The following is a 21,481-nucleotide window of genomic DNA, read 5'->3' as shown; positions in this document are numbered from 1 at the left end:
CTTTGGATTGTGTTGGGAATATTTGTTCTTCTACTTTGGTTAGCTCTGGTAATAACTCTGGGTATGCTGATAAATGGAAGATATGTAAAAATGGACACAACAAGTGAACTTACTTCTGAAGCCACACAAATCATCCCATCGTGAACAAAGAGACTTGTCAACAGTGAACATCACAGCCATTCCTATGCCTGATGGTATAGCTTGGGACAAAACAGAATATGACATTTTTGACCAGTCGGAGCTGTTGAAGATTCCACACTTATTCAAGATTTCATTAAATTACTTTATTACCTCTAGTACCTTTTCTGATAATTGGGACTTGAGACTGTTAAAAATATGATGTCGGATCTAGAGATGTCTGCAGTATTCACAAATCATGAATTTTTAGAGGGTTCATCAGACTACGAACAAATGTATTGCTATAACCATAATGGTCATCATTTCTTGCACAAATAGGAACATTGTCCTACACCTCCAAAGGGTAGCTCAAAAACTTTTGCGAATACGTTTCCATATTTTTCAGGTTTCAATGTATCCAATGCAGAAACATTTTACTTTAGAAATGTGAACAGAACAGGAATGAAAAGTATGTTAACCAATACAAAACAGATTAATTCTGCAGCCTTTAATGCCCAACTGTCTAGACAGGGTTTCGACTTTTGGAAAGACAACATTGAGACAAAAACTGTCTGGGATTCAAAAGATTGGCAAGTGCAGGGGGTATAAGTTTTGTTAGGACCATGTATCATCCCTGAGCAAATTATGTTTTTGAATGACACTGTCCAACAAACCTCTTGCCTTGGGTTAGCCAAGATCAAGGACATGAACACACCGACCATACCAATACCTGCGAGTAATAGCTCTACACGGGGGAGGGTGACGTACATAATATTTTGCATCACAACAGATCAGATTCAGATGGGAACCAATGGTTTCTCTGGCCCATAGACACAAACAACTGTCAAGATCGATTCCTGAACAAAACTCAAGGTTTCAAAGTCAATAGGCCGAACCAGAGATATGTTCTAAAGACAGCATCCTGGGGAAATAACAACATACAGTGTAGGGAAGCTATGCCTTGATTGGCTACAGAAAGCTACACTACAGGATGTTAAACAAACCTTATCTTTACTTAAAGATGGTGCAGACCTTAGGGAATTCTTGTTAGGACCAAGAAAACAGTCTAAAAAATGTTTCATATATGCTGTCAATATATGCTGCATATAACGAAATATGGAAGATTTACGCAAGCAGGGACTGCAGAACAAACACAAGAAATTGATCGTATTAATTCAGAGAAATCTCTCTCTATAGTAGACAATGGGTTAACGACTCTGTCGTCCAGGATATATTCATTGGACAGCATTGTGTCTTCTGGCATAGACATCACGGAACAAGACTTGGTCATGTTGCAACATGGTCAGTCTCAGCTACGTTCTATCATGCTATTAGGTTAGACGCACCATGCGTTCAGGCTATGTGCCTTGGCGTTTAATCAATACTACGTCACTGTTTTCAGAATTCAATTTCACTGATAAACAGATCAAACTGGCACAAAGGGGAGCAGACTATATGTTGCTGAGCATTGAAAAACTGGAAAGATTACCATTCACAGTGGCAGAAAAACCAGCTACTGAATGGATAATACATGGAACAATCACTCTGCCGGTTACAATTTTCCATTTTCAGTATTGCCTAAAACACATACCAGCAGGCAAATATGAAAGGTTGGGTAAAGAATACATCAAGACATCCTGGGATTTACCATACACACACAGATGTTGGGGTGGGGGGTGTGAAGTGTTTCTTAGCGGTTCAAACTGTGAAAACGCACTAAGCGGTACTCTCCTTTGCCAGGGTATTAATTTACACGGGCCTTCGATGGTTCCTCTCACAACTTATCCGGTCACCTGCAAGGTTCACCAGCTGCAGTGATTGATCCAATTTTCGGACAACTTTCAAATGGAAGTTACCTCAGGTTGAACGATCACAGCTGCTGTGGCATGTTGCCAGGTATCCCATATCTAGTGACCGTTACATCCAAGGTCACTTGCTGTATGCAAGTATTGTTTCCACAAACCAAGACAGCCAGGGAGTCGCATTTATGGCCTTCACTGAACATCTCTTCTATATGAATTGATACTCTAAGCAGAATGAAAGCCATTCTTTTGCAAAAACTGTGCCACTGACCTCGGCCAAAGAGACCTATGATTTACAAATCGCAAGGACTTCTGCCGAGATACATGCCCTTTTGAATACAAACTGCCCTATACATTTCTCAGAAATGTTAGGTCGTATCTTAAACATGTCTGATACAAGCGGTATTGTACATGTATTTAAGACAGTGTTTTCCGGTCTGTTAGCACCTCTTCAAGCAGTTCTCGGAATCATTCCAAACTTTGTGCACTCTGTGTTTGGCGGACAGCCCCTTCTTTTGGGACTCATTGCAGGGATACTATTTTTGCTCCTGCTACTACGATATGGCAAGCCAAATCACCAGCTACACCCAATTCACCGTGGAGAGAGCTCTGCAAGAGATGAAGTGTCGTGAGCGCATCTTCCACATTTTGGGTTTAACTCGTCTACGAGAATTAGAAGCACATGGTTTCTGTCATTCAGACCAATCTGGCAAGATTGCATCTTACGTGTTCTACGCTGCCTGCTTTGCGGTGAAGAATGCGTGCTAGCCATCAGTCATGCCAACGGATGTTGATACTCTGCTGGACCATGCTCTGTGTTGTCCCTAGCGGCTACCAATTCTGATGACGGCATTCATTGAGATCTCACAGACGCAAATTGCACCTGCTGAGGTACGAGAGGAATCAACAGGCGTGCAGGTAACATCCAATTCGAACAATGCTGATGCGGCCAATGCTGAAGGCAATAGTTCACATCCATGTGCGGTTAATCTTCTAAACAAGGTATTCCAACTTTCACCGACAACGGTAGACAACTTTTTGTCTACAGAAATAGAAGATTTCATGTTTTCTCCAAGCCCTAACACTGACTTTTGATTTTGGAACACAGTGTACTGAGAGACTATGAATTTGACCTTCATTTTTCAAAACAAGGTACTAACTTCAGAACTTTTTTCCTATGATACATTTTCTTTCCTCCAAATTTGTATTTTTCATTGTTTGGCACAAGTAATCTGCCTATAGTAGAACTATTCATAGAGAACCGAATGGAGTTGATTATAACCTAGAGAAACTTTTGGCAACTCTTGGCACAACTAAACTAATCTATAGCTAAAACAGGCACCTACTTCTTCCCTGGTACTAGACTTAGGTTAGGTACACTGGGGTAGGATTATTTTAGAAGCACCAGTTGAGTATTTTAGCCTGTGTTATTTATGTATGTATTTGTATATATGTCATAGCTACAGACCATGCTATTGCAGTATTATTTTATATTACCGCAAACGCTGTACGCATTATACATCACATTCTGTCTTACGATTGTAGCAGTTCATATCTCTTGCATGAGAAATAAGACTGTTCAATAAACCCTTTTATTGAAACGCCCATCTTTCTATTTCTGTGCAACTCTGCAGAAACGAAGCATGCATGATTGACTGAGTGAAACTGTAATCTATTGTTTCCGCGACTCTGAAGATATTGTTCCGACTCTAAGGGAAACAAAGGTGTCATGTTTATGCGGTTGTCAGAAATGAATCCCTTCTTGTTCATTCAAGAAAGTTTCTAGTGACCTCCGAGTTAGCTGGCACACACAAGTAATTAAGTTTGATGTACTCAATAGAGACATACTGACCTCAGTCCTATGTCAAATCTATAGTGTATATTATTCCAATGCGCAGAGCTTATCAGGGATATAGGAACTACACTACTTACATACCACCTATTTTTTTTTTGTATGAAGGGGTTTCAAGGCCAGGTGCCAATCTGGAGCGGATGTTCCTTCGTTCAATGTATTTGGTGATTTTATTCCTGATGAAAAGCAGTCCTGTTCAATGTATTGCTTAGTGGGTGATACAAAGCAGCTTATATGTAGCTGCCATCTGCCTTTTCTTCTACTGTATGTTTCTTTTGACTATCTCTTCCAATCTACAACTTCTCTGATGCACCAGAGACACTGCGGATACGGCACACTGCAACAGAGTCACACAGCAAAAACAACACACTGAAACAGACACACAGCAGAAATGACATACTTTAACAGACAGACAGCAGAAATCAACCATATGCACCCATCAAATACAACCACACAGACAGACAAGACATAGCAAAAACACATGGAATAGCAAGAGAAATCAATACAGAACCGATAACCCTCTGCAGTGGCAGACAGAAACAGACACAGCACATTCATACGTAGAGCAGCAGAGACATGTAGAAAGACATTCAACAGAGACATAGCATACCCACAGTTACTGAAAGAGAGCAGAAAAGACTTCTACCTGCCAACATAGTGATCTGGGAGACTACTTTTTCACCCCACAGATTTGTCAGTCATTAAACTGCTTATAAGGAAGCTGCAAAGTGAAGCTTCTAAGAGGTGAAAGCCAGCAAACCAAGCATAAAGAGACTTATGATTAAGACTCCAAAAGTGGCGTAGTTCCTTGAATGTATGCTTTGGAGCAGTGGCTTGAGCCACGAGCTGACACGATTACACTACTTTGAGTTGTTTCTTTAACTGCTGATTCAGATAAAATGTAATTCATAAAATCAATACCTGTACAGCTAAAATCACACTGTTCTATATATTGTACACAATCCAGTAAGGAATTTTAAACACATGTTCGTCATTTCATTAAACTGTTATATTTAGTATGTAATAGCATAGAGCAAATAAATGAGCCATGCATTGATATTTGCTTTTGCAGCTATGTTAGTGACATTAAAGTATCCTTGATTGAGTAAAAGACAATCTTTGCCATGTCATATATTTCTCATCATGTCATCTAATTCCAAACCCCCACTGTCCTATCATCTGAACTGGGTATAGTGTCACATCATTTGATTTGTCTGTGATGTCACTATTGGGCTAAAGTCATGTTATAGCATTTCTGGTGTTTTCCAAACCTGATATAATCCACCTCTTTTTAGTTTTAGAATGTTGTAAATTACAGTGAAGGAAGTCGACAGAAACTCCCCCCCCCCCCAAAAAAAAGTACCTCAGACGATTTGAGTTTTCACCCAGTGTTTTGGGAGTCATTAATTTGATTTCATGTTAGGGAGAGCCAAGCTTTGCAAGGTGATCGCAAACAACAAAAAAAAGTATGTATTAACGTCTGCCCTAAATAGGGTGGATGGTCTGAGAAACTTCGACTGACAGCACAATGTCAGTATGTCTAAGCTTTCCACAGCTTTCTGTTGGCAGAAAAATGTTGGCTCATCCAACACTAAATAGAGGGTGCACACCAGGAGAGTGGCGGAGAGGGTGATGAACTTGTCAAGCAACAACCACAATCCCTGTCTGAGTGAACCACACTCGTCACTAAGTCAACCGGTGTTCAGCCCTCTGGTAGCCTGCCACAAAAGCAGTCAAGCTTAACTTGGAGGTAGCGTGTAATTTTGCAGCACTGAAACAGTAATAAAGTAAAATGCCACCAAAAATATTAGAATCCAATCAGTACAACCAGATTTAGGAGCTTTTAAAGTTCAAGGTGAAACTAGAGCAAAAAAGGTCCACTTTCCCAACTGCAAGTATCTGATTGCGTCGAACCAGGAAAAAGTTGAAAGTTCAGGCTGATAGCGATGGAGCGCTGGTCCGGTATGGCATAGGGTGCGGCTGAAAGTGAGTTGTACCTTTTGTCCTTGGTGCAGGGGCTGCACAATGCTGTGATGCGAGACTTTGTTCCACCCTGCTTGAGGTCTGTCAAGGTGCTGATCAGGAGCTGTGCTGGGCTGTAATGCAAGGCCCTGCATTGGTATGCCAAAAAACAAGGAAGGGAGTGAAGAGATATATCAGTCAGTGGACTCGATCTCCTCTGTAAATTATGAAAAAACAATAAGAGTTCACTCTGACACATAACTTCACTCCACATAAAAGTGCCCCCACGTATCCGTCGGTCGTAGCACGTCCCGCACCGGGCGGGAAGAACCCGATGATGAAGCATGCTACCAAGGAACCTTTTGTGGGGTTGAGGGTTATTTTAAGAAAAGTTATTGTTTCTCACATGCTAGTAACCAAACGGTTCGCTTGGACTTCATCACTTTTTAGAAGGTGTGCATTGTTATGCACTCACTGCATCAGATCCGGTGAAACCTTCAGTTGCACAGGGAGGAGTACATTCTGACTCCAGCCAAGGGTGCAGGACATTGAAGACAGCACTTGGGAAGTCAGGACTCACTCCTACAGAAGCCAGTAGGGAGGAGAAGGTCAGGTCCAGTTCGGCCTGGTCAGTTGGAAAGCCAGAGAGGCCTATGGCATCTTGTTGTGTCCCTATGGCTCAAACAGGTTAGCCAACTGACCTTTGCAATTTCTTTAGAATTTAAACTGAATGCACCAATCAGGGGTTTATGAATTTTACCATGTTTGGAAGGGAGAACGCAAGCACTTTATAACTGGTTAGTAGGAATAAAGTGGCAGAGTCCTACAGCTAAAAGAAAAGGGGTTCAGAAAAAATAGGGTAGTAAAGAGAAAACGTATGGAGAAATACCACGCAAAAGATGATTATTTCCAACACCACCCTTCCCCAAATTTAACTGAATGTCGATTTTAGAGACCCTGTGAGGATCCAGACTTATAGTAAGGTGGATTTAAAAAGGAGATTTTTTAAATCTAGGGAAAAAACTAGAGCTGCGATGAGTTTAAAACCATGTGTCAAATCCTATTGTGAAGGGAAATTCTCCCGGGGCACCCAACCATGTCTTATATTTATTAGGAGCACTCAACATAGATTTTATCTAACAAGATTAAGTTTGAGTACCCTCCACTATCAGACAGCATTCCCTAAGATGGGTAAGTGGAGCACAAAATTACATAAGTGCCCATGTGACGGCAAATCCCCCCAAAGCACTCTGCACTTTTTATTGTTTTGTAACTTGTATAGGGATATTAGGAAATTCATTTTACACCCTCCTTTTATCGCTAACAGACTGTATTCTTATAAGAGCGCTTTTTATCAGATCTGTAATTTAGAAAATGTTTCTAAATGTAACGCGGTTATTGTTTTTGTTCAGTTGGCCCTTAAGCGAAGAAAGGAACTTTTTACATCTAGAAATTTTACATCTAGAAATTTTAAATCATGAAATTGAGTAATTGTATGCATATTATTTCATTGTCCATGTGATGACATCCAAGTTTGATTAGCACACTGTCATTTTTAAACATGTGGAAAACGTGTCTTTAAATTGACCCATTCCGGATGAATTGTTTTTATGAGAAATCTAGTTTTGAGCATTTTAATTGTATGATTATCGAAATCCTGTGATGAATCTATTGATGCTCTTTTTTCTTTTCCTTTTTGTAGAACGCTTTTATGGATATAGTTATATTCCGAATAAATCTTGTTTTGATTTGATTTGAACTGAATGGTTTGTGGAATCCTGGTTTTGATTTGTTCTATGATACACATCCGTCAACTGGCTACACTTCCATTCTACTGTCCAGCTAATATCTGGTTCTAAATGTTCTGTCTGAGCCTGGTAAAAGTCAAAGGCATCATGCCATGCCCAGAACCTCCGAACCTGTACTTGCAGTGCACGTCAAGATGAAATAAATGAACCAAGAACAGCGTCCTCAATCCTGCTACCAGAAGCTCGGATACCATCAGTGTTAGACCTGGCATCTTTGGCGTGGTTTCATCTGTCTTTTTGCCTCTACCTCCTGTATTTTTTACGCTGTGCTGGATTTCGTTTTTGCTGGTTTAGATGCTTTGGGCACTTTGCCACTGCTGATCAGTGTCAAAGTGCAAGTGCTCCCTGAGTAAATTGTTAGTGTAATTGTTTATCCATGATTGGCAAATTTGTATCACCAAGAAGTCCCTAGAAAAGTGCACTGAGTGTGCCAGGGCTTGTGATTCAAATGCTACTAGTGGGCCTGCAGCACTGATTGTGCCACCCACATGAGTAGCCCTAAAATGGTGTCTCAGGCCTGCCACCGCAGTGCCTGTGTGCAGTCTGTGAACTGCCATGTCAACCTGACCAGTGTCCCCATTGACCAGGCCTAACCATTCCCTTTCTGTACACATTGGACACCCCTATGGAAGGCCCAAGGTACACCCCTGGGCAGGGTGCAGTGTATGTGAAAGGTGGAGCATGTACTAGTGCAGGTGACATGCGCTGGTAGTGAATTACAGCCATTTTCGTTTTTCACTATTGTAAGGCTATCTTGCCCATAGGCTATCATGGGGAATGCTGGCTACAGTGGCTACCAGCATATCTTCCCAAGGAGCAAGATAGGACATAAAAGTCTGGTATCCCTGAACTCAGAATTTAATAACACATCTTTTAGGAAAGGTGGTTTTTAAATCCGGTGTTTGAGAACAGCACTTTTAGAAAGTAGCTGTTCTCTTGTCTGACCTTTCTGTGTGCCTTGGCCTGTTTGTGAATTTGCTGTCTGGTTTGTGAGTGGCAGGGGCTGGGTGGCTCCCAGAGGCTGAGTGGGCCATCCCTGGGCTGAATAGCTCTATCTGCATCTAGAGTGGTGGAAGGGGGTTGTGCCTGCCTTCCACAATGCTGGCTCCACTGGGCGGCTGACGACCCTGCCCCTCTCTCTGAAAGGAAAGGAGAGGCCAAGAAAACAAAGTGCTCAAGGAACACCCAGAACTGGTTCAGACCGGGCTCAGAGCCCTCCTGCACAAAGGGAACAAAGACTTTTAGGGGTATAAGTACCGGACCCCTGACTACAGAAAATGAGATCATCTTGGAATCAAGAAGGAACCTCTGCCAAGGAGAAAGCTGGAAGACTGAAGAGGAAGGACTGTCCTGCTGTGTGTTTGTGGGCTGACCTGCAGTTGTTTTGCTGCCAAGGAGAGGGGAAGTACTTTGCTTTGTGCTGTGTCCCCTTGCTTGAAGAGATCTCCAAGGGCCTGAGTAGAGCTGGCTCCCTGTTAAGAAGTCCCAGGAACAAAAGGACTTTACCCCCAGCTTCCCTGAACTCTACTGAGAGAGTTCTGTCCTTCCTAGAGTGCTTGGGCCAGTTGTTGTGCCTTTGGAAGTTGTAACTGTTGTTGGGAAACTGGAAAAGGAAGATACTAAAAACTTTCTGCAAAGTTTCAAGCATCGCTCGCTTGCGGAGCGCATCCCCGTCAGTGCGAGGAAATTCCCGCCGCCGCGAAGATAGAGATCGTCGCAGCGCCTGTTGCCGCTGCAAGAACCGGCGCATCCTTCGCTTGCGGAACACATCGCTCCTGTTCGGGAAAAGTACCATCGCAGCGAGTATCGTCGAAGAGCCTGTTGTCACTGGGTGAGATCGTCGCACCTCTTGCCTGCGGACCGCATCACGTCGCTGCGAGAGTCGTCGTAGAGCCATCGCATCGAGGGGCCGCCAGAGGAGAAGATCAACGCTGCGCATCGCCGCTGCACCTGAGATCGTCGCTGTCCCGAAGATCGTCGCATCGTACCTTTACGAGACGCTTCCTACGAAACCTGCGCACCGAAATCCACACAAGGTATCGCATCCCTCCCCATACAGACCGGAGTCACCCCAACACGCCTGCTGCATCCAGCTGGGTTGTCGCATCGCCTCCCCAGGGTCTCAGGAGTGACGCATCGCTTGTTTTTCAACGCTGCAGCTTTCACTTGGAACTTTTTGCCGCATCTAAAGGTACTGTTGGCTAAAACGTGACGCAACTGTGGATTATTTTAACACAACCTTAAGAACTCTTTGGAAACCATATTCTTGAACTGTGTATGTTGGATTTTTGTAGTCTTGTTCTTGTCTAGTTTAGATTAAATACGTTTATTTTTCTAAACTGGTGTGGACTCCATTTGTGGTGTTTTCACTGTGCTACAGTGAGTCTTGGTACAAATACTTTACACATTGCTTTGATAAGCCTGTCTGCTCGTGCCAAGCTACCAAAGGGGTGAGCAGGGGTTATCTAAAGAGTGTATCCCCCTTACCCTGACTAGAAGCAAGGGTCCCTATATGGACATTGGTACCTACCTCTGCCAACTAGAGACCCCAGATCTAACAATCAGAAATAGAGACAAATGTTCATATTTACAGAAATGCTACTGTTAAATTGTTGAAATTCCACAAACAAGACAACTAGTACTGATTTCTAAGCCATGACACAGCTCCCCACTAAACTCATTATGTTGTCATTTGAACCACTTTCACACCCTCCGAAAAGACCGCTGCTTGGCAATACCAACTCGGGCCTCATGCCTTGCTGTACTGACTTGGCTCTAAACAATTAATCTGGCTGGTGTCTCAGGGGTCCATGAGGGGACCACATAATGATGAATTAAAATAGGTTGTATTAAAATATAAATTAAAATATGGAAATCTAAGGAGACTGCGCAAAGGGAAAGTAGACACAAAGAACAACAAATGAGAGCATGTGAATTATTTCAGTAATTTTATGTCTGAGAAGCACCAGTCTTGAAAGAACCTCTTATCTCCACTAAAGCCGATGACAGTATTAACTCTTCAGCTGACATTTTGCTATTGGAACTGGCTTTCCCTGCTGCTTTTACAACAAATTCTGTCCTTATGTCTTACACCAATCTTTTCTAAAGTTGTTACCCATTGAGTTGGGTAACAATAAACATCTGTTATTCAGTGCCAAGATGCCCATGGGTAAATATGCACTTCACAAATACACATGTTATGTCATGGTATGCGCCACATTAAGTTCTGATTATCGGTGAGTTTCATATGAAGAACGAGATGGCACTTGCAACATATACAGCACCATACAACTTGCATGCTGGTGGATGTGGTATTGAATGTTTACTTAGAATTCAGGTTAGCAGATTTTAGGCTTAAGGGTCCAAGATAGTCAGCAATAGTAGAATTATTAGCCAAGCAATCTATACCATCCAAGTTGGACCAGCTCTGTACTTGAAACCCACTGCCCTTAAACACAATGATGAACAGATAGTCGCTAGGGGGGGTTGTCAGTGTGAGAGAGTTGTAACATAACATAACATCTATTTGTAAAGTGCACGTTCACCCAGAAGGGTATCTTGGCGCTGAATCACAGTTTTTTATTGTTACCATACTCAATGGTACTCAAAAAGAAAAAAAGCCCGAGGGGACCCTCTGGCCGAACACAGGCCCCTACAATGGATGCATTAGTCCACTAAGTCAACTACATGTGAAACCATGGGTTTTCAATGACATGGGTTTTCAGTGGCGATACAAAGTCTAGGTAGCAGGTCTGTGGCAGACTTAAGAAGGTGGCAAGTGCCACAAGTCAGATCTTAGAACTGACTAACTACTCCCCCCAACTTGAGCTGTATCTTGTTTATGTTTCAACTACTAGTATGGCAGTGGCATCTTGTACATTTGGAGAGCAAAGATTTCGACAGCTCACCCTGAAAATAGTTTATGGTTGCTACAAGAACCACCAAGCAACCCTTCTGCAGATTAGGGCACATAATGGCCACAGTAACCTAGCATGTTTTAGGGCGAGCCTGTGCAGCACATACGCAGCTCTGCAAGGCATGCTGTATTGACGTATGTACTTGAAGCCCCTCTCTACCAATATTTGTCATTGGCTTGTGTCACTGTCCTTCGTAAATGCTGGCTTCCAATTGGTTAATAGTCTTGTTAGTCCCTCTGTAGTACCACCTTGTCTTCATTTGTAACCTCCCATGAGACTGGCCCTTTTACCTCGGTTGTCTTATTTAATCTATAAGCACTATTTTCTGTAATGCGTTTTTCCTACTAGAGGAATGCCATGAGCTTTACAGGCCGTCGTACCACATACATATTATATACATGGGCGCTGCTCGTTGTTTCAGTACGGTGCCCGCTTTGATGCTTTTTAGGTCTCGACTATTCTATCCCGCAGGGATAAATAGACGGGAGTATAGTAGGCAAAACAGGCTCTTGAACCATTGCGGATTTAGTACAGTTCATGTGAGTACAATCACGCGCATTCTCCCCACGGGAATTTTTTTCAAGAGCTTTCATTGGCTCTTCACTTTGTGCATGCTGCATTCAGCTGCCTAGTCCTCCCACCTCCTCTCTCTCCAGGGCGCGCTCCACTCGCATCAGTGTGCGCTCCACTAGCATCTGCCTGCTGCTCCCCCGCCCACCACCCCACCCCTCACACAGCAATGCGGAGAAGCTTGTTTCCTCTAGTAACATATCGTTTGCTACCTCTTGTATTTTGTTTGATCTTGATACTGGCACAATTGTCACTATTGCCTCATGTAACGTATGCTTTTGTAACATGCTCACTTGTAATTTTTGCTTCATGTATCACTACTGTTGTCCGCGCTATATAAAAACGCCTCCCTCGCTCTTCTGCCGCCGCCATTGCCTTGGGCTCTCGCGCTCCTTTCTCCCGCTCTCCCGCTGCCTAGTCCTCCCACCCCCTCCCTCTCCAGCGCGCGCTCCACTCGCATCTGCCTGCTGCTCCCCCGCCCACCCCCCCACCCCCCACACAGCAATGTTGAGAAGCTTGTTTCGTCTAGTAACATATCGTTTGCTACGTCCTGTATTTTGTTTGCTCTTGATACTTGCACAATTGTCACTATTGCCTCATGTAACGTAACGTTTGCTTTTGTAACATGCTCACTTGTAATTTTTGCTTCAAATATCACTACTGTTGTCCGCGCTTTATAAAAATGCCTCCCTCGCTCTTCTGCCGCCGCCATTGCCTTGGGCTCTCGCGCTCCTTTCTCCCGAGCGCTCGCCACCGCTCTGAGCCAACCAAAGAGCGGGTACAGCAGCTCGTGCACCAAATTAGAACAGCGCGCAAGCTCAAAAGCCAAACTGGATAACTAGACATGCGCGTGAACTCCCAAACGCAACTCGTACCTGTGCATATGTCACTACCATAATTTGTGCGCACGCGCTCTCGCTGTCATCGGAGTCGCGCGTACAGTCTCACAATGAAGCTCGCGACTTTCAATTCTCTGATTGCAGGCTCTTTGTGTGGTCTGCGCATGTGTGCTGGTGAAGTGTTTTCCCGTTTCCCATCCTACACGCCCTTCCAGCGCCTCTACTTCCCGAACTACGGACGCCTGATTTTTCGTCACAAGTAGAAGTGTTAAGGTGCCTGTAAAGTTAAATTTATTTAATATTTTGCACACGATAGTGGCATTATGGTGTATATCAGCTACAGAAGTATAGCATTACATGCCAATCTACGTTGGATCATCCCTGGATAAACAAGAACTCATTATTCACACATCCGGCCTTTACACAGCATATATATGTAAAAACAGCTTGTGTACTTTTACACAATGTCACACAGATTTTGTTGCGGAAATGTGCCCTGACTTGTGGTACTACCAGCAGAGGAGTAAACAAGGTGCCAGGAGCCTGAATGCAAGAAAGGGGAATGCACCACCCCATCCCTCAATGTCCTTCGTTTGGTAACAAAAATCAGCAATAAGTAGGGGCAACGGGCCCTTTATACTGCTGAAACCCGGTGCCACTGCACCTGCTTCATTCCTGATAGCTATGCCTCTGGGTACTGCGCACAGTGAATATTGCGATCCCATGTGAAATAGATTGGGGAACACATTGCTAAATCCGTAAACCTATACAGTGAAAGGGAATTATTTACAAAAGGTTTGCGCCTTTAGTGTGCTGCAATTAAAAATTGCATGAGGGACTGTTTTACAACTCAAAAGAATAAATGAATCGACGTTTAATTCTCGTCTCTTAAACGCAGTCTATCTAGCTATCTATCTATCTATCTATCTATCTATCTCCCTCACTCTATCTATCTATCTATCTATCTATCTATCTATCTATCTATCTATCGCCCTCTATCTATCTATCTGTCTATCTATCGCCCTCACGCTATCTATCTATCTATCTATCTATCTATCTATCTATCTATCTATCGTCCTCTCTATCTATCGCCCTCACTCTATCTGTCTATCTATCTATCTGCCTCACTCTATCTATATATCTATATGCCTCACTCTATCTATCGCACTCACTCTCTCTATCGCACTCACTCTCTCTATCTATCGCCCTCACTCTCTCTATCTATCGCCCTCACTCTCTCTATCAATCTATCGCCCTCACTCTATCTATCGCATCATCACAGCATCACTCAGCACCACCACAGTATCACTCAGCACCACCACAGCATCACTCAGCACCACAGCATCACTCAGCACCACAGCATCACTCAGCACCACAGCATCACTCAGCACCACAGCATCACTCAGCACGACCACAGCATCACTCAGCACCACCACAGCATCACTCAGCACCACCACAGCATCACTCAGCACCACCACAGCATCACTCAGCACCACCACAGCATCACTCAGCACCACCACAGCATCACTCAGCACCACCACAGCATCACTCAGCACCACCACAGCATCACTAAACACCACAGCATCCCTCGTCGCCACCACAACATCACTCAGCGCCACCAGAGCATCAATCTGTGCAACCATTCAACAACAACTGGTTCAAATATGTTCTCAATGTTTCAACCTTTATTACGAATGTCACAAAAAGATGTTAATATTTCACTTCTGTTCTTGGATTTTCGTCAGAATAAAATACACTGAACATAAACTTCACAAAAGTTATTTACAAAAGTTTAAGCTATTGCTATTATACATTACAATAACTTTTATTTAAGTATTAATTAAATAAAAAGCAATTGTTATTTGTAATAGCAATACATCCAAGTCATGTAAATACAACATATATTGCATTACAAATGCTATAGGTGTCGCGTTTGCGAAAGTTATAACTATTAGCATTGTAAATGACAAAGCTATTAATTTCGCTATTTTCAAAACCAACACAGAAATAAAAAATGTGTCATTTACAATACCAATAGCTCAAACTTTCCTAATGCGAGACCTATTGCATTACAAATGCTTGTTTAAATGTAATTACTATGGCGCCCGCTTCACGCACATCATGTGTTTATGCAATGCTTGTAGTTCCTGTAACTTTTTAATAATATATCTATAAAATCTCCAAGTCTCTCTCTGACGCCGAGCCAGGCTGTCTGTGCCTGCTGCCCTTTTTAGACCTGGAAAACACCTCCCAGTCCCCGCCTTCCCTCCCTAGGTTCCTTCCTGCCCTCCTCCCTTTGCCCAAGGACGTCACAGGAGCCAACCCCAGGAGCCGGCTGAGGCGGGAAGCGACGCACAACCGCAGACCTCTCCTGCTGGCACACGAGCCAAGTCACCTTCCTCGCTCTTCAGCACACAAGCCATATTTTTGGGGGCAGGAGCAAGATTTGCACTTCAGAGTAACTTCTTTTCGCTGCAGTCACGAGGTTTTGTGAGCTCAGCTCCAGCCTTTCTAAAGGGTGAGGAATCTTGGTTCCCCTGACAACCAGGACCTCGTTTCGGTAATCCTAAAAATGGCTGGCCTACCAGTGTAAAAGTGCAGCTTTAGATTTTCATTCTGTAGCTGTAAACAAGGCCAGTTTGCTGAAGTACTGGGCAGCGTTTCCTGATCTCGGACATAATTATACAGCGCTTTAAAGACTTCTTTCTGTTCCATGGTTCCTTTTCATTTGTGTCCCTAACCAAAGCCATGCCATGCTCTGGAGCATACGTACGTCTAGCAGTTCCGAGAAGCTGTATGCAGCTTAAACCCCTCTACATGTGTTGTCTAGATGGAATGCCCCTGGGTGCCAACCAGTTTCAAGTGTAGGTTAATAAAGCATTTCAGACGTGTTTAACCGGGGTAAAAGAACCCATAGATGGCCCTTTGTAGAACTCAATAAGAGGCATGGTCCTTTACAATGCCAATAGGTCAGATTTAATCTCGCAACTGTGAGACCTATTGCATTGCAAATGCTCGTTTCCGTTTACTTCAAGCAGATTCACAGTTTCTTCAAATAGAATACAAAGGAGCACTTAAAATAAGAGAAATAAACTAAAAGTTCTACCAACAGGCATGTTGGTCAATGTGCTATTGCTTGTAACATACTACATTATTCCAAGGGGGAACCCGCCCCATCCTTTCGTTGTCAAGTCCTTACAACATAAGTGCCCACTTTGAGAGGGTTTGTGAAACGAGTGCACTCTAATGGCATAGTTTCAGTGTCTCTCTTTTGACTCTGTGCAATCTCCTGTCACTTAGCTCGGTATCTGAAATCAAACAGCCCTTGGACAATGACCTTAGACGAATGTGATCAGTGTTCTCTGGTACAAGTCAGCCAGGCTTTTTCAATCAAGATATTATTTACAACACGTCTGGGAAACGGAAATAGAGGGTATGTTAGAAGGACCGAATCGTGAGTTGGTCTAAAAAAAAAACACAAACAAAGAAAAAAACATTTTACGAGAAGTCACTTACATTTAATGCTTGTGGTCATACTTTTGGGCTCTGAACAGTCCACGGCAGCTACATAAATCAAAAGAAGAACAGTTATTGATACAAAGTCAGCTCACGGTGAATGGCAGGTCTGAGAAATACAATCCAAATATGGTAATGTTAAATAATGTACTGAATAGTCTGTTCACCAACACCGGTAGAGTAACATTTTTAAGGTCCTATTGCAACATCATTATTAGCTAGAAATACGCTAAGTCACACAACAGTCCAACTAGTTAGGACCTGTTCAAAACAAAACGGAGGTCGAGGTCATTACATGCTGCTGCTTACAATGCTAACAAATGAGATCGAGGTGTACGCTACTGAAAAAGCATTTCAGTCTGCCCAATTAAGATGATAATAAAATAGCCAGTCTACCACAATTCATTAACTGGGCCAGGACAAGGCCATAAACACACTCATAAATTAGAATATGCACAATGTATGGCCCTAATTTAAGAATGTTTGGATAAATTACAAACTCTTCTGATTAACATTTACAAATATACATTTATGTTATTGATGTGCACTGCAGACATGCCAATTTCTTTATTCTCACGCACTGAATGCACTGTTCTTAATTAGCACTAATATGCATGTGTATAAAAGGAGAAATTGTGTTTTTTTCCTTTTTTTATGGATCGGATTTTAATTTAATACAAATATTTTGCTATATCCCTCATTCGTACTCAAACACACACATCCCACCCCTATTAAAAGTGGAATTATTTGACTACTTTCTAACAAATCCAGCAGTACTTACATCCAATGAAATCAAATATTATTTGTTTATGAGGGAAGTGGGTTAGAGAATGGCTGAATGCACACAGAGTTCCCAACATACACATTCATGTTAACACGCCTTGGAAAGTTCACTAGGAAACCCCACAGGTCTAAACTAAGTGCAACATAGGCATAATGTATGCATATGTGCTAACAATAGGCATGCTTGGGGTCATATGCACTTAGGCGTAAACTGTGATTGAATATGGAATATATCACTTTTTCAGGCGGGAGTCAGTCTTACACTTTTAAAATAAACTTTGCAGATTGTGTTTATAGTGCACTCACAGCCCAAGTTATTCAACTTGTTATAAATTGCACAAAAGACGTGCCAAATGTGACCTGCAGCGGTTTGTACCCAGATCCAATCAGTGCAGTAACCAAGGTTAGCCAATTCACCACCTGCATGTTTCAATATCTTTGACACTGGGGATCCCATGCCTAAAGCAGGTTACCAGAGTACAGGAACATTTTCTATAATACACATTAACAAGCATACATACTGAAAGGATTTACATATTTTGCTAAAATAATCTCAAAGAATACAGGAGAACGTCTATAGTGCATGTACTGTGAAAAAATAGTGGACATAATATAATAGGAGGAACATTTCAGTTCATTCCTAAAAGAGAAGAGTTGATTGGCAGAAAGGTGAAAGTGTCTTTTAGTACAATTGATGCACAGGGATCAAAAGGTGAAATCAGGGTGATTATCGAAGAATTAGTGCGATATCAGAGGATTTGTCAACACAGACTAGAGGCAGGGGCCGGTATGTGCATCAAGTTGGTTTGAATGAGACTTAGAAGAACAAGCATTTACAATGCAACGGACTCGCCTTTGCAAAAGTTAGAGCTATTGGCATTGTAAATGACAACATTTGTATTTATGTGTTGGTTTTGAAAACAGATAAATAAATGGCATTGTCATTTACAATGCCAATATCTCTTGCAAATTATTTATTTATTTAACTTCTAAAGCGCACTATCACCTCAGAGAGGCATCCTGGCACTGACAGACTCGTATCGAAAAAAGAGGGGGGCAGCTGAAACAAGCTAGGGATTTGGGAAAAGCCAAGTTTTCAAGTGCCTTCTAAATGCGAGAAGGCCAGAGACCTGCCTGAGTTCGATGGGAAGAGAGTTCCAGAGTGTGCAAATGCGAGATATAATGCATTTGCACCCACACACAGGGCCACACACACACACACACACAGAGCCACACACACAGAGCCACACACATACAGAGCGACACACACAGAGCCACACACACACACAGAGCCACACACACACTCACAGCCACACACACACTCACAGCCACACACACACACACACAGAGCCACACTCACACACACAGAGCCACACACACACACAGAGCCACACACACACAGAGCCACACACACACAGAGCCACACACACGCAGAGCTACACAAACACACAGAGCCACACACACACACAGAGCCACACACACACACACACACACACAGAGCCACACACACACAGAGCCACACACACACACACAGAGCCACACACACACACACATCCACACACACACACAGAGCCACACACAGAGCCACACACACACACATAGCCACACACACACAGAGCTATACACACACACACACAGAGCTACACACACACAGAGCTACACACACACACACAGAGCCACACACACACACACACACACACACACACACACACACACACACAGAGCCATACACACAGAGCCACACACACAGCCTTCCGAAATCTTTTTTTGTTAAGGTGCAATGTTAAAATGACATCACAAAGGGCCATTCATTGTGCATTGCTTTTTGATTTGCAAGACATTGCCCTCCTACCGGCATGGCATTCCCTCGCTGATCAAGCATTTCCCCTCTGCACTGTTGGACCACTTTCAACACTGTCGGAGCATTCCACAGATGGCACTGCTCCCTCCACTGCCAAGGTAATCTCCCCCCTGCAGGGCACTGCTGACACTGTGGGGCATTCTCCCACTTATAGCACACTACCCTCCCCACTGGCATGGCATTCTCTCCCCTGCTGACACTGGGGGCATTCTCCTACTTGTAGCACACTGCCCCCCCACGGACATGGCATTCTCCCCCGTGCTGACACTACTTGTAGCACACTGCCCTCCCCACTGGCATGGCATTCTCCCACTTGCAGGGCACTGCTGACACAGAGGGCATTCTCCAACTTGTAGCACACTGCCCTCTCCACTGGCATGTCATTCTCCCCCCTGCTGACACTGAGGGGCATTCTCCTACTTGTAGCTCTCTGCCCTCCCCACTGACAGATCAGTCTCCCCCTGCAATGCACTGATGGGCATTATCACACTTGTAGCACACTCCCTCCCCACTGGCATGCCATTCCCTCACTGACCAGGCATTCTCCCACTGCCCTCTCCACTGACGGGGCACTTTCAAGAGTGTCACAGCATTCCACTGATGACGCAGCCCTCCCTCCCCACTGACAGCTCAGCCTTAGTAAGAGTATTCCTAAGCGTTCAATACTGTAAAATATATGGAAGCACTTTTCTTCATGCGATGCTGGAGTAGAATACATATCACCATTTAGTTAATAATTATATTACAAGCAAAGGTGTAATATTAAAGGAGATGTGTTCAACAGCATTGGAGTTATGAAGACCGCTGCCTCTTCCAAGATAGCCGCTAAATTGTGTGGCTTCCTGCGCAGGCCCTGCAGCGACCTGAGCAGAGGGGAGCAGCGATTTCACCTTCTCTGTCTCACCTCACACGCAGTTCAAGCACGGGCAGGGTCCTGGGATGCTCGGCTGTCTGCACGCTTCTCCCGGGCTCCAGAGCGGTCCCCGCGGGGGAGCCGAGCCTGCTCGCACGCAGAGCCATCTGAATACTGTTACTCTCGCGTCGCAGCCTGAACACACAGTCCAGGGGCTTAGCCCCCTCTGGAGCTGCACACACCATGCATTTGTGGTTCACGGTGACAATTTATTCATCCAACGACCGTGGGAACTCGATATTGCCCGTAAGGGGGCATAGTGACATTGGGCGGGGGCGGAGCTAAGGCTCTGGTGCCAGGCAGGAGGCAGCTGAACCCAGAGGAATGCCTCAGGCAAAAACCCATATAATGAACGAAAGAGTTACTAATGCCGCTAATTTAAAACTGAAACAAATGTTTCCTCGAAACACACGGGTAAGACAATGTGTTCGTTGAATTAAATTCGACTTTTTTTTATTTACTTGAATTTTTAATTATACGTTTCTTATTTAGGTAACAATTTTTACATGTATTGTGCAAAATATTAAAACCTGGTGTACTCAACAATTCTGATATATTCTTCTCAAACTAAACTTACATATTTACAAAAAAATGCATCCTAATCAACATTCAGTCTTCATTCATACATCAATCAGCCCACTACAAACAACAAAAAGCAAAACGTAAATGATTTGATAAATGCTGGAATAATAATATTCACAACAAAAAAGCCAATATTTGTTTCACGACAAAAAATATGTACAATTTTTATACATCAATTATTAATTTCTCAATTTTTAGGCTTCTAAACAGTCTACGCGTTTCGAACACCCATTGTTTTGGAGTTCTCGTCAGGACAGTATCTTGCTCTCATCAAAGCAAACTGCAATTGTATTTGGAACCTCAGTTCAAAGATATGGGTTCGTCCATTCGCTTTTGTGCCTGGCTCACCACTGTCTCGTGGGGTGAGTCAGGCGCGTTGTCTCTTATTCAAATATGCCGTCAATGTTTATTCGTTTTGAAATTTTGAGGCTGCCTGGTGTTTGTCCAAGGCCGTCTGACAAGTCAGGCGCGATGTCTATTTCTTTGCCAAGTTCGCCGTTATTGTTTTCCGTTTTGGAGGGTTAAGGCTGCCTGGTGTCCATGTCCGAGGCCGTCTAAGTGTTGACTGAATCACTGCCACTTCCAGGCAAAAACCCATCAAGCATTGCGTAGGCTCACGTCTAAACAACAGACACGCCTAAACAGCGAGACAGGAAGCAGTAGTCTGTAAGCCCCATCCTTTTCAGACTGGGGGGCGGGTTTTTCCTTTCTCCCCTCTTCTCTATTGGCTGGAATGTAAACAACAGGCTTATTTTTGACTGTTGTTTACATTCCAGCCAATGGAGAAGAGGGGAGAAAGAAAGTCAAAAACACGCCCCCAATCCGAAAAGGACGGGGCTTAGATCGAAAGAATGTCATCACTGGGACCTCTTCTCCAAAGGCTGGCCACCGTTTAGGAGGCCAGCCAATGGAGAAGAGGGGCGGGGCTTAACCTCGCTACTCCAAGTCATTAAATCTCG

The 21,481-nt window shown here is 43.5% G+C and overlaps 1 protein-coding gene across 2 annotated transcripts in view; it reads right to left on the bottom strand.

Annotated features, from left to right (window-relative positions):
* The window catches only part of SPATA7 (spermatogenesis associated 7), a 504,965-nt gene that overhangs the window by 364,866 nt on the left and 118,618 nt on the right, over nucleotides 1-21,481 (bottom strand). For both annotated transcript variants that reach the window (XM_078660014.1, XM_078660015.1), the window contains one exon: nucleotides 16,384-16,431. In XM_078660014.1, the coding sequence (XP_078516140.1) occupies nucleotides 16,384-16,431 (48 nt within the window). The remainder of the gene's footprint in view (nucleotides 1-16,383; nucleotides 16,432-21,481) is intronic.

This window comes from Lissotriton helveticus, chromosome 9 (assembly GCF_964261635.1).
Source record: "Lissotriton helveticus chromosome 9, aLisHel1.1, whole genome shotgun sequence".
NCBI lineage: Eukaryota > Metazoa > Chordata > Amphibia > Caudata > Salamandridae > Lissotriton > Lissotriton helveticus.
The sequence above is the reverse complement of the archived record's forward strand: the minus strand, read 5'-3'. Positions and strand labels throughout refer to the sequence as shown.